The sequence below is a fragment of the Scatophagus argus genome, chromosome 4 (genome assembly GCF_020382885.2).
Source record: "Scatophagus argus isolate fScaArg1 chromosome 4, fScaArg1.pri, whole genome shotgun sequence".
Lineage (NCBI taxonomy): Eukaryota > Metazoa > Chordata > Actinopteri > Scatophagidae > Scatophagus > Scatophagus argus.
The window spans coordinates 25834183-25846514 of NC_058496.1; the positions used below are offsets into that span (position 1 = coordinate 25834183).

General features: G+C 39.2%; 1 protein-coding gene across 1 annotated transcript in view; it reads left to right on the forward strand.

The window, feature by feature from the left end:
* adgrd2 (adhesion G protein-coupled receptor D2) overlaps nucleotides 1–9239 on the forward strand; it is a 35348-nt gene extending 26109 nt beyond the window's left edge. The window contains exons 20-25 of the mRNA XM_046386009.1: nucleotides 1309–1350; nucleotides 1490–1543; nucleotides 1758–1905; nucleotides 3602–3660; nucleotides 5552–5585; nucleotides 7695–9239. Of these exons, the coding sequence (XP_046241965.1) occupies nucleotides 1309–1350; nucleotides 1490–1543; nucleotides 1758–1905; nucleotides 3602–3660; nucleotides 5552–5585; nucleotides 7695–7702 (345 nt within the window). The 3' untranslated portion in view covers nucleotides 7703–9239. The remainder of the gene's footprint in view (nucleotides 1–1308; nucleotides 1351–1489; nucleotides 1544–1757; nucleotides 1906–3601; nucleotides 3661–5551; nucleotides 5586–7694) is intronic.
* The last annotated feature ends 3093 nt before the right edge of the window (nucleotides 9240–12332 follow it).

The following is a 12332-nucleotide window of genomic DNA, read 5'->3' on the forward strand; positions in this document are numbered from 1 at the left end:
TTTTATTTACACTGAAAATGGAAAATGAACACGGAATATGAACAGAATATAGAATATATAACAGAATATATAACTAGAATCTTCACATCACTGCGTCTACTGAATGCACTCCTCTAGTTTAATTTGTTTGACAATTTTTCTTACATTTTGTACTTAAAACAGAGTGCAACACTATGCATGCCTTCCAGGAAAGACTAAAAGACTGAATATGCTATGAATATGATATGCACTGTTATATAGAGTGGTTTTGTATCTCCTCTGTGACGTTAAGCTTTTCAAGCTCTACAAACACTTCTGCACAGTGACTGGATTAAATGTATCCAGTATCCCCATGTCTGCAGTACATCACTGGACATCCATCCATCCATTTTCTATACCGCTTATCCGTCAGGGTCGCGGGGGAGCTGGAGCCTATCCCAGCTGACTACGGGCGAGAGGCGGGGTTCATCCTGGACTGGTCGCCAGTCAATCGCAGGGCCAACACACAAAGCAACAACCACACACTCTCACACTCACACCTAGGAGCAATGTAGAGTAGCCAATTAACCTAATGTGCATGTTTTTGGTATTGTGAGAGGAAGCCGGAGTACCCGGAGAAAACCCACGCAGGCACAGGGAGAACATGCAAACTCCACATAGAAGGGCCCAGACCGGGATTCGAACCTGGAACCCTCTTGCTATGAGGCGACAGTGCTAACCACTGCACCACCGTGCCGCATCACTGGACATACAAACTGCAATCTTAGAAATGGACTGTGTTTTCTAGTCTTGGTGAAAACTCAGAGCACTTTACAATACACATTGATGCATCACTCACACACCAAAGGAGGAGCCATCCAGTGCCTAAGGTATCTTGTCTAAGGACACTTTGACATGAAACAGACAGAGCCAGAGTCAGAGCCAGCGATTGAAACAATGATGTTCTGATTAGTAGATGAGCCACTCTAACTCCTGAGACAAAGTTGCCCTGATAGAAAATATTTCTTCCAAATTGCGTTTCTGGTACAGATTTTCCCCGTGAAAATAAGAGAAGAGAGATCCAACTTAGATTCAGTTCAGCCACACCCTACTGAATCCAACTGAAGCTTGTGCCAGAAGGGAGTAGAAAACCACACCGATACAGAGCATGCATAAATATTTTTCAATACATTTCTGTCTTTTGGTTAAGAGAAAAACAACATTTGACAGGGCTTACAGATTGGAGTACGAAACAAACTTGATGAACATATTGTCAATAAAAGCTGTATGAAAAGAGTTTATTCTTCTCCACGTTCAACCTTTCACATGCTTCCTAATGTGTTTCCACAGGGCCTGTATATCTTCTTGGTGTATGCTGTTTACAACAGTGAGGTAAAGAGGCATTCAGTCCATTGTCAGTGTCCCTGCCTGTCACCACTCCAGCAGAATTTCAGAATGTATCATTGTACGGTATGTGAGGCTGCCAGCCTTTTGGACAAATCAGTGGGTGTAAACACTGCTTCTCATTTAGGTGAGGAATGCCATAAAGAGGATCAAAGAAAAGAGGAAGGCCTTATCTTTCACGGTTAGTAAGTAATAAGCACACAGCTATGATCAGGTTCATCAGTGCAGAACAAAAAATAAATTTCTTTTTTATTTTCATGTTTATTTTAAAGGAACTTTGACTTTGTTTTTGTGTGGACAGTTTTTTTTAGTAGAGTATAAAGTATATATACTTTAGTGGTGTAGTAGACCAGTACTATAATTTATAATAACATCATCACCACTTCTATCTTCAGAATTGTTCCCAGCCAACCAGCTTTCTACCCTCCCAGAGAGCCCCAGTTACCTCCTGGGGCCGCAGTCCTCCAACCCCCTCCAGTCCTGAGACCAGTGAGACTTCTGGACATCCCAGCTCCACCTCCACATCACTGGTCATTAAGAATGGTAGGCTGTGTAACCTAGGGCTAATATGTGAGTGTGCTGTGTGGGACCTGGTCTTTCGTATTAGTTATGAAGCTGTGAGGTATGAAGCTATTTCTAGGTACCAAACATGCTAGAAATGAACATATGTCAAAGATAAGACAATAAATTCAACATTATCTAAGCTTTTGAGGTTTAAGTAGCCTTTACATTTCGTGTTCTTCTACCAATGTTCTAGCACAATAAAGCATAGTATGCACTTTTAGGTTGAGATCAACGATCTAAAATTGCTGGTTTCTGTTTCGCCAGTTATTTTTTTCTTACTTTGAATGGTGCAGATCTGATCCAGTGCCATATGATTGAAGCAGCAAGTAAAAGTACTCTGTTATGTTGTTTTAATTGATTTCAAAAGTTTTACCAAAAACTTCTCACACATTGTTCATTGATCGTATGGTTGGTAATCTTTTTGTTGAGCTGACAGAAGTACACAGACTTTCTCTATTGGATACAAGCACACTTACAGTAACAAAAATGTTGTCTCTTCATCCATTTTCTTACTTCAGCAGCAGAAAATTCTTTTTTCAGCCCTCTGTTATTTTCAAAACATGCACAACACACATTCAAGCAGTGTGGGACCAGATCTTAATTGGCTGCTCTTAGGTAGCCAAATTATCACACTCTAAACCATTTGTATCCACCCAGTCAAATAAAAAGTAGTTTTGATGTATAGAAAACCTTTCAATCTGGCAGGCCTGTACAAGTTAGTCTGAAATTAGTGTCTGGTGTGTGACTGGGCACCGTAACAAGCTATTAGAGATAATTCACACATAATGACACAAAAACTGTATACAAAAATCATCAAAAATGCCTCTGGTACTGCGTCCCACCATGTATAATGCCAGAACGGTCACTACAGACATTCAAGTCAACACCAGAAATCACACTATTATATCAATATATTCACTTCTGACATTTTTTAAGGCAAGAAATTTGGTTAGATTAGCAATATTGGCGCTTTTATAAACTAGCTAGCCAGCCTGCCAATCAGTTTCCATAGAGAGCTGCAGCCAATGCAGCAGACAACTTCAGTATGGTAGAAGAAAACCAGGACATATTCCTAATTTTTTGTACTGCTGTTTTTGCTTTTGTTATTACAGTGCATTTTTGATATATTTTATTGAAATTATACAGTTATTGCCAAGGTTTCACAATAGTGGCAATATTTTCAAGTTCGCAATTCACAATTCACTTATTTACTATAGTAGGCGGCACTGAATACAGCCTGGACCAATGCTGGAGGCTCATAATTCTCCTGCTCATTGTGACTGAAAAAAGTGAACGTGGAGTAATGATAAGGACAGACTTTAGATTGCAGATGATGCCATTTCGCTTCATTTCATATCTTGGTTTATCTCATCAGCAGCAATCTGTCCTGCAAACAGAAGGCTGTGATTAGATGACATTAATTGTTTAGAAACACAAGAGCAAATAAAGGGAATCAGTGTGAGAAGGAACCAAAAGGTTTTAAGAATTCTCATAATGTTCTGTAGTCATTCATATTGTTTGTATTTTTGTTTATCTGTGTGTTTCATAAAGCTTTCTTTGTATTGTACTTTGTGTTGCTTTTATGTCTTTGTCTTACATGTTTTGGCCTTGCATAAAAAATGCGTTGGTCATGAAAGTGAAATTCAAACTTTGAAAATGTGTTATTGTATTTCAGAGAGTTTCAGAAAAGAGAACTTTGTGAGTTTCTCCTTAAAACCTACATCAGGAAACCAAGTAAGTAGCATGTTCTTGAATTTCCCTCGGGATCAATAAAGTATCTGTCTATCTATCTATCTATCTATCTATCTATCTATCTATCTATCTATCTATCTATCTATCTATCTATCTATCTATCATTATCACTGCACTGTTGCCATATGGTGCCTATAATACATATTCACCAACTTGGATGTTTTCCCCTTTTATTGCTTTTATAAATCAAATTTTTGTTGTTGGTTTTTTTTTTTTACAAAAATTTACAAGAAACAACCTCTTTAATGTCAAAGTGAAAACAGATTTCAACAAAGTAATGTCAATTAATTCAAAATGTATAATGTAAATGTGTAGAATCAGAATTCCTTTATTTACCCCTGAGGGGAAATTCTTTTTTGTACAGACATTGTACTCTTGTACACCAAGAAAGTGAAATATATAAAATAGGATGAAAAAGTAAAATAAGTATAAATCTTAAATATAGGTACTAACACACTGTATATAAACGTATGTGTTTCTGTCATAGTGCAGAGTTTAATAGTTTGATGGCGACAGGCAGGAATGATTTCCTGTGTCGCTCTGTGGTGCATCGTGGCAGTAAGAGTCTTTTGCTGAACGAGCTCCTGTAGCCGATCAGCACATTGTGGAGAGGGTGAGAGGGAAAGTCCAGTATAGTTCTTATTTTGGACAACATCCTCCTCTCAGACACCACTGTCAGAGAGTCCAGTTCCCCTCCCACAACATGGCTGGCCTTCTTGATGATTCTATTGAGTCTATTAGTGTCCCTCACCCTCAGGCAGCTGCCCCAGCAGGCAACGGCATATGTGATGGCACTGGACACCACCGACTCATAGAACATCCTCAGCATCGTCCTGCAGATGTTGAAGGACCTCAGCCGCCTCAGAAAGTAGAGGCGGCTCTGGCCCTTTCTGTAGACCATGTCCACGTTCTTGCACCAGTCCAGTTTGTGGTCTAAGTACACCCCCAGGTATTTGTACTCCTCCACCACCTCCACAGTGTCCCCTTTGATGTTGATAGGGGTCACTGGAGCCTTAGTCCTCCTCAGGTCCACCACCAGTTCCTTGGTCCTTTGGCTGTAGGTGGTTTTTCCCGCTCCATGTGACAAAGTTGTCCACTACCGTCCTGTACTCTCTCTCATCCCCCCCAGTAATACACCCAACCACTGCAGAGTCATCAGAAAATTTCTGAAGATGGCAGGACTCTGTGCAGTGCGTAAAGTCTGTGGTGTAGATCGTGAAGAGGAAGGGAGAGAGGACAGTCCCCTGTGGAGCCCCGGTGTTGCTGATCACTTCATCTGACAAGCGGCACTTTAGGCGCACGTACTGCTAGTCAGATAGTGACTGATAGATATCCAGGACACCAGTGGGGCATCTACCTGCATCGCTGTCAGCTTCTCGGCCAACAGAGCCAGCCCATCAAATGCACTTGTGAAGTCAAAGAACGTGATTCTCACAGTGCTTGCCGGCTTGTGGGTGTAGACTCTGTTCAGCAGGTAGATGATGGCATCGTCCACTCCAAGGCGGGGCTGGTAGGTGAACTGAAGGGGATCCTGAAGTGGTTGGACTATGGGCCGGAGCTGAGAACATGCAAATTCCACATAGAAGGGCTCAGACGGGGATTTGAACCTGAAACCCTCTTGCTGTGAGGCGACAGTGCTAATGCCCTTATTTTGCATTATATGTTTCTAACTAATTGACATCTGTTTTCATTTTGTAAATTTGTATCAAGAAAAAGCCAAATTATTAATATTATTATTAATATGTTTCTTTTTAAAAAAGCAATAAAACGGGAAAACATCCAAAGGGGTGAATACTTTTAATAAGCACTGTGTATCACGCTGTACACTGACTGTACACTGACTGGGTATTGTGTCTCTCTTTTTTGTTTAAAGCAGGTTGTCCAGCTGACTGGGTTCAAGCCATCAGGTACAATTCTATCATTACTTGATACTGTTTTTGAATCATTAAGAGTATGGAGTAGAACACAAAGTGTATGTAGCAACAGTAGGAGGATCATGTGAGCATTTTAGTATTTAGCCAGGCCCAGCGTGCACCTGCACATGATGTGACTTTTGTGTCTACTTTTTAATAGATGCAATTAAAAATGTAGCAGAGTGCGACATTTGGCATCATCACTTAGGTAAAAGTACTGATTTTAATGACAAACCTAAAAACTTTGTAACCTTGTGACAGGAACAAGCATAATGTAGTTTGTTACTTCCATCCCTGCCTACATGTCATGATGATCCCTCCGTCTGCGCCATACCCTGGTCCCATCCGGAGCCAACAGTCAGTACTTAGACAACTCTACTTTCAGGACAAATTTGTGCTTCGTCTGCTTCAAATGAACTCTGGTGCTGATCAATTTCTGGTACTAAACCACCACACTGAGGGGGTATACCTATGGCTAAGGTGTTAGGACACCAGCCACAAAAGTCCCTGGCTAAAATTCGGTCAGGGTTGTCACGTCTCTCCCTTTTTCCTTATTATCCCTCCCCTGCCGCTATAATAAAGGCATGAAATGCAAACTCTGGTGTGATCCATGGTGTGATAACAAAACAAACCAGGCAATGGATTTGGTAATTTTAGTATGAATTCAAATGCTAAATTATTTAAACTACGAAATCCTTCTGTAGATATTAAGAAGTAACGGTTTCAATCAAACACACAGGTCTAAGATTACTAGTGTGACTAGTGGAATTAGAGAGATAAGAATCAACACTACAATTAATTTTTTGATGATTTTACTGATTTTCGAGCGTGAATAATGAACCTCGGGCCTGGGTCATGTAGTGGCTGCTCCTTATAGTGGTAGGCATCTGAATCTGTTATGACGACAAATTCACTGTACTGATCCCTCACTACTAGTGTGAAATAGAACTTTGAAGGCAAATAAATTTCGTTTATTCAGGCTTTCTGAAATGAGTTTATTCAATGCCATCACCTATACGTTTCAGAAAATGACAGACTATTGTTTACCTCCCGTAAATTTCAAATTTCAGCTCCCATGTGTGTTCTCTGTTCCCTCATGGTATGCTATGTCACCAGTGCATAAAGCTCTACCTGCGCTCTTTCTCTGGTTTTAAATTACACTACATAGGGCGTATTTTGAACCAGCCTTGAGAATAAAAAGAAAAAAAAAATATGCAAATGTATTTGCATTTATGCTCATTGAAAATTCCTCATTCCAGAGTCATGTGTCTGTCAGTTTATGTTAATATTGTTACTATTAGGTGGTTAAATGATGGTCTTAATGCTGAATATTTGTGTGTTTATTCGTAATTTTCACTTACAGATAAAACAGGAGAAAACAAAGAATAGCTGTAGTTTTACGGTCCTAAAAAGCATTTTAAAAGGCGCTGAGTATTTGGAGAAAGCATAATCTATTAATGACTTCAATCTTAACGATACAAGCTACCTCAAACCCTTGTGGATAGACATGTGTGCAGAGTACATGGGTCATAGCACAGCCATTGATCACACAGGAGATGTAACAAAGATTCACATATGAAACACAAAGAAGAGACCAAAGGAGAAAGAGTAAAAGGGATTTTATTTTTCACATTGTCTCCACTTAGCTGCACAGTGCACAGCATTAGGACTGTGTGAAAACTGGTCCAATGGCTTTTGTTGATTTGAATGTGCAAACGGACCAACAGATGGTCCTCATATTTCCAGAGGGTTAATTCACAATGGCTCTAAATTGCCTGGCAGTGAGGAGAAAGGAAATTTGTAATAGATTCATTAAATGTTTAGATGTCTGTGGCGTTTGAGTGCTGCTGGGTGTTCATTGTTGACCGACGAGACAAAGGAGAAGTTCATTCCCTCAATCAGGAACGGACAGCGCTTGCTATTTATGCTATCAGCCATTAACCACTCCAACACCTGCTCTCTCTCTCACTCTGCCTTTCATTCCCTCCTTTCTTGTTTTCTCTTTTGTACACAAACACACATGCACTCCTGTAATCCAAAAACATGGAACATCAGATTGAGTTGGGAGTCGGAGCTAATGCTTTTCACTCTATTTCATCGCAGGTTGCTGAACTGCAAATGGAGTGGATCCTGGTGCTCATTTACAATAAACACCCATCCACACTGAAAAAAAGGAGTACTGGACAGATCCCACCTGAAGAACTGCATGGCCACACACACACACACACACACACACACACACACACACAAAAAGCAAAGGAAGGATAAAAAAGTGAACTGTAATTGACTCTCTGGCATCTATTGCTTTGGGACAAATAAATGGTGAAGCAATGAATTTTTGATCAGGGGATTCACCATTTAGGCTAATGTTCACACATCAGTATCTTCATTTAAAAGTCACAGTTTGTCTAAAAGATATGTATCCCGTGTAGCCTGATAGCAGTGTAAGCAGATGAACTGACTTTTTCAAGGCACAAATGAGTGCATTTGCTTTGGGATCTAAAGCTAAAAGCAGGTTTACTGCATCGCAGCAGATTTTAAAGGATGACTTCACCAAAATCACAAATCAATCAAGCTAAGGTTTTAAACACAGTGGAGCATATTTTCTTTCTTTCTTTCTTTCGTTCTTTTTAGACTCAGAAAAAACTTAACATGTTACAGACCTCACTGTTAACTGTTTTATTATGAAACTTTTACAATAGAGTAGAGATAGTTCCTTGAACACTAGATTCTCTGAGTTATTCTGCGGGCTGGAATGTTGTATCTGGAAAGACGTAGTTATTTTCAGCATAAATGAAAATCTGTACCGACTGTCAAGGGGTAGAGGCAGAAACACAGCAGCATCAGCTTTTTTTAATATCTTGCTGAAAGTCTTTTTTCAATATTACTGTTGCAAATAGATGATTACATAAAGCATTCAATAAGACTGGACCAGCAGCTCAACAGACAGGGAGCTGTAAAAAGAAAAGATAAAACATCAATAATGACGCTGTCGTGAAAGTGTGACGATTGGATGTTTGTGTCAACATCCCGGAGATATTCTTGCATGTTCTTTTGCCTTCAGTTCACTGACTGATGACTCAAATCGCCCTTAAACCTATCAGTAGCAGTATCTACCGTCAGCTTCAGACACTGCAGTTATTTCTCCCTTGTTCTGTATTGTTACCTCAGGCTGCCATTTTAACTCTCCCTATCTTTCCTGCAGCAGGATGCACTGCAGCCTAAAGGCTTAAAGCGTCACAAAGTGCTGAATGTTCGTGGATACGCCAGAGGCCTGTGTGACTTCGCTGGGCTTGTAGATAGCCTTACCTAACAGGAATCATGTTATGACTGCTGGATTTCTTAAAACAAGAATCACAGTTATGTCTAAAATGTGCAGTCTGTTCCGTTGTTGAAAACAGGGATATTGGTGTATTCTTCAACATGGTCTACATTTACACATTTTTCTAGATGTACATTTCAGGAACATATCAGTTTTCCTCTAAAGACTTTTGTTCCTCCTTAAAATATGAGTATATACTGTATCTAACATATCTAACAATATGAGAACGGAATTTCAAATGTCACAGTAAAACTGTTGTCTGTTTTTGAGACGTTGAATGACAACTTTATGATTAATGTTTTAGAGTACAACTGACTGATTGAATGATTGAATGATTTTTCTAAAGTCAGACACGGCTAAAAGCAGCCACTGTACTGCTGTATTGAATCTTGTATATACAAGCTCTGTATCATTTGTGTACAACTGATAAATGCTATGCAATAATAGCTGACACACAAGTGGAGCCTTATTTCTCAGAATTTTATTGGCTTGATGCTATTATTACAATAAAATATATTCAAAGAAAGCAAAATGTTTTGGTCACTTTCACTTTTGGGAGAAAAACACCTCGGTTTAAGATGGGACAGACTGTCAACTCACAGGAAAATAAAAAGTGAATTAAGAGCAAAAACAAAAGCAATATCAAGAGAATCAATTCCACAACAGTAGCAATTTGACCTCAACAGAAAGCGGAGAACATTTTCGGTGTTGAAATGTATCTTCATTTTGCAGTAGATATTCACTTCACAACATAAATATACTGTACAGAGTGATAACACAGAGCTTCCTCAATGGGGAAATCAAGGTGTGTGTGTGTGTGTGTGTGTGTGTGTTCACGCAGACGTTAAGTTAAGGCAGGCGGAGTGATTGTCTATGATACCTTGAAATGGCAGACCCTGCCAAGTCAATGGATTAAAAATGAATGACTATAAATGTCCATAGGGAGAAAGTAGAGTTGCACAATACTACAAACACTATTTTGACTGTGCCTTTGATTTTCTGTTGATCCTGGTGACAGTGACAGTGAATATGAGTTACATTGTCATCATTGCTGAGAGTCATGTGCTTTGAAAAAGGGTGTCGCACACAAATCTGTCCACCTTGGGACACAACACATTAGTTACTTTTCAACACATTTAGTGCCACAGATAAAACACTGACTGCTACAAATACTGACACAGTACCCATCTCTCACCTTATTCCAAAGGTAAGGGATTGTGCTCAGCAGTGGCTAATGAAAAAAAAAACCTACCAATCCCAACGGTTCAGATTAGTGTAAAATTCGAGGCGTCATCCTTCATAACCAGCTAGCTATGCAGCCCTGTTCAAGAAAAAGAACATTAGTAAAGTATCTATAAATTTGGTGTAGATGAGACTGAGGCAACTGTACGGGTTTTTGTTGTAAATCAAATCCTGAATGTTCCTGAAGCTTCTGTCTAGATTGGCATGTCCTTTGCAACTGATTGATTAGGGCATAAAAGAATTAAAAAAAAAAAAAAAAAAAATTAAACAAAGCTAATGCCACCTGAATTGTGTTTTCAGTATAAACCATTTGTAAGTGAATGTATTTTCCTTCTGTCAGACAATGAGGGGAACCAAGCAGGTTAACAGGCATTGGTGTAACCCTTGCACACCTTACACAGTCCTTATGAGCATGTTTTGTGTTTCACAGTATTTTCAGCATATCTCTTTAACCAGTGGCTGCATGTTGGACGTTGGGTAAAACACGGACCATACACAGAACACAGAGGGTCTGTACGCCACGCACAGAATTGCCACTGTTGCACTGAGTACTGAGAAACAGATTAACACATTACTGGTTTTGGTGGATTTGTTGACAGGAAGAAAAAAAAAAGCATCAATATTATTTACAAGAAAGTGTTCCTTGGGAAAATGTAACCCTTTTCTTTATGTGCACAAAAAACCATTCGTGCAGCAGCTTCAGGAGCAGCCTTCACACATCCAGATCTGTCAATCCCTAGTCTAAATACAGTATAGTATGTTAAAAAGTGAGAAAAATGTGTGTGTGATGTCTTTTTTTTTCTTTAGGGCACTGTGCTTCAGGGGGCATTAACCTACAAAGAAAGAAACTTGCAACCAAATACTGTCATCTTTTCCCTCCTTGCTATCTTTATCGTTCATCTCTCCTTCATCATCTGCACATTCATGTGTCTTCTTTGTGATCCTCTCTGCTTCCCTTTTCTCTCTTACTCTTTCTCTGTCTTATCCGTCTTTGTCTCCCTTTCATCTTCTGTTTTTTTTTTTTGTTTTTTTGTTTTTTTGGTGGGGGGTTTTATGAGTTGCTGAATAAGAGAATGTGCTTTTCTATACATGTCTGGCTTTGATATATCAATATATTAACATCTAAATAGATTAAATCAAAACTATACTGAACCACATAGAGCTTTCTTTTTTTTCTTTTTTTGTAAGGCTGGTGATGAAAATAATGAGAGCCAAGATACAAACAGTGCTAGTCTAGTCTGACAAGACCACAGTGTGTCATGATATCCTGAAGTCTTCATCTAAAAAACATAATGATAACAACAATAATAATAATCTATCAACAGTGTTGGTGACCTTGGAATCATAAAGTTGCATCTGACACTGAATGACATTTGGATCAAAAGGGCTAAGTTTTAACACTAAAATTAGATTTCTAAAAAGAGTCTACAAAATCTGTAGCAAAAAATGCACATTAGCTCACCCAGCAATCATTCAGGAAATTCAGCAGTCCCTTCCTGTGATGTAACAGCTAAACATCAGCACTCAGCACCAGATCACACAGTACATTTCCTATCAAAGTAGTGTTTGGAAAAAAAAAAAAAGATATTGAGATGTGGATGTTTTAAAATGATGCAGGTAGCAGCAGAGATGGTCATAAGTCATCTTTCTGAAGTCCAAGTCAAACGTCAAGTCTTTGGTCACAGATCCAAGTCAAGTCTGTAATGAACATTCTGCAATCTGTTGCATGCCATCCAGTCTGCAGAACACTGCAAAGCAAGTTACCCAACCATTTTTATAGCAAAGTCATAGTAAAGCCAGGACTCCATGTGAATAAGGGCAGCAAGCAAATAAACACTCATTTCACTCATCTTTCCAAAATCTTTTCAAAAAATAGCTAATGCCAATCTAATCACGTCACATCCCTTTGTTATAAAGCATTAGATAACTGATGCTGAGCTAAACACGTTTGCTAAATATCCATATCGTTAACCATATGACTGTTGAATGCATTTTCAGGTGCCTGATGAAGTTTGATGCAGTCGATCCAGCAGCCTTTATTGTGATACTGCAGATTTTGCATGTAGTGATTCTTTTGTTTGGATCTTGTGTGATATTATAGCCAAAGATAACGACAAGTATCTCAGCAGCTTCAGGTGTGTTTGCCATGGCGTTGTTGCTGCAGCTTACCATTGATA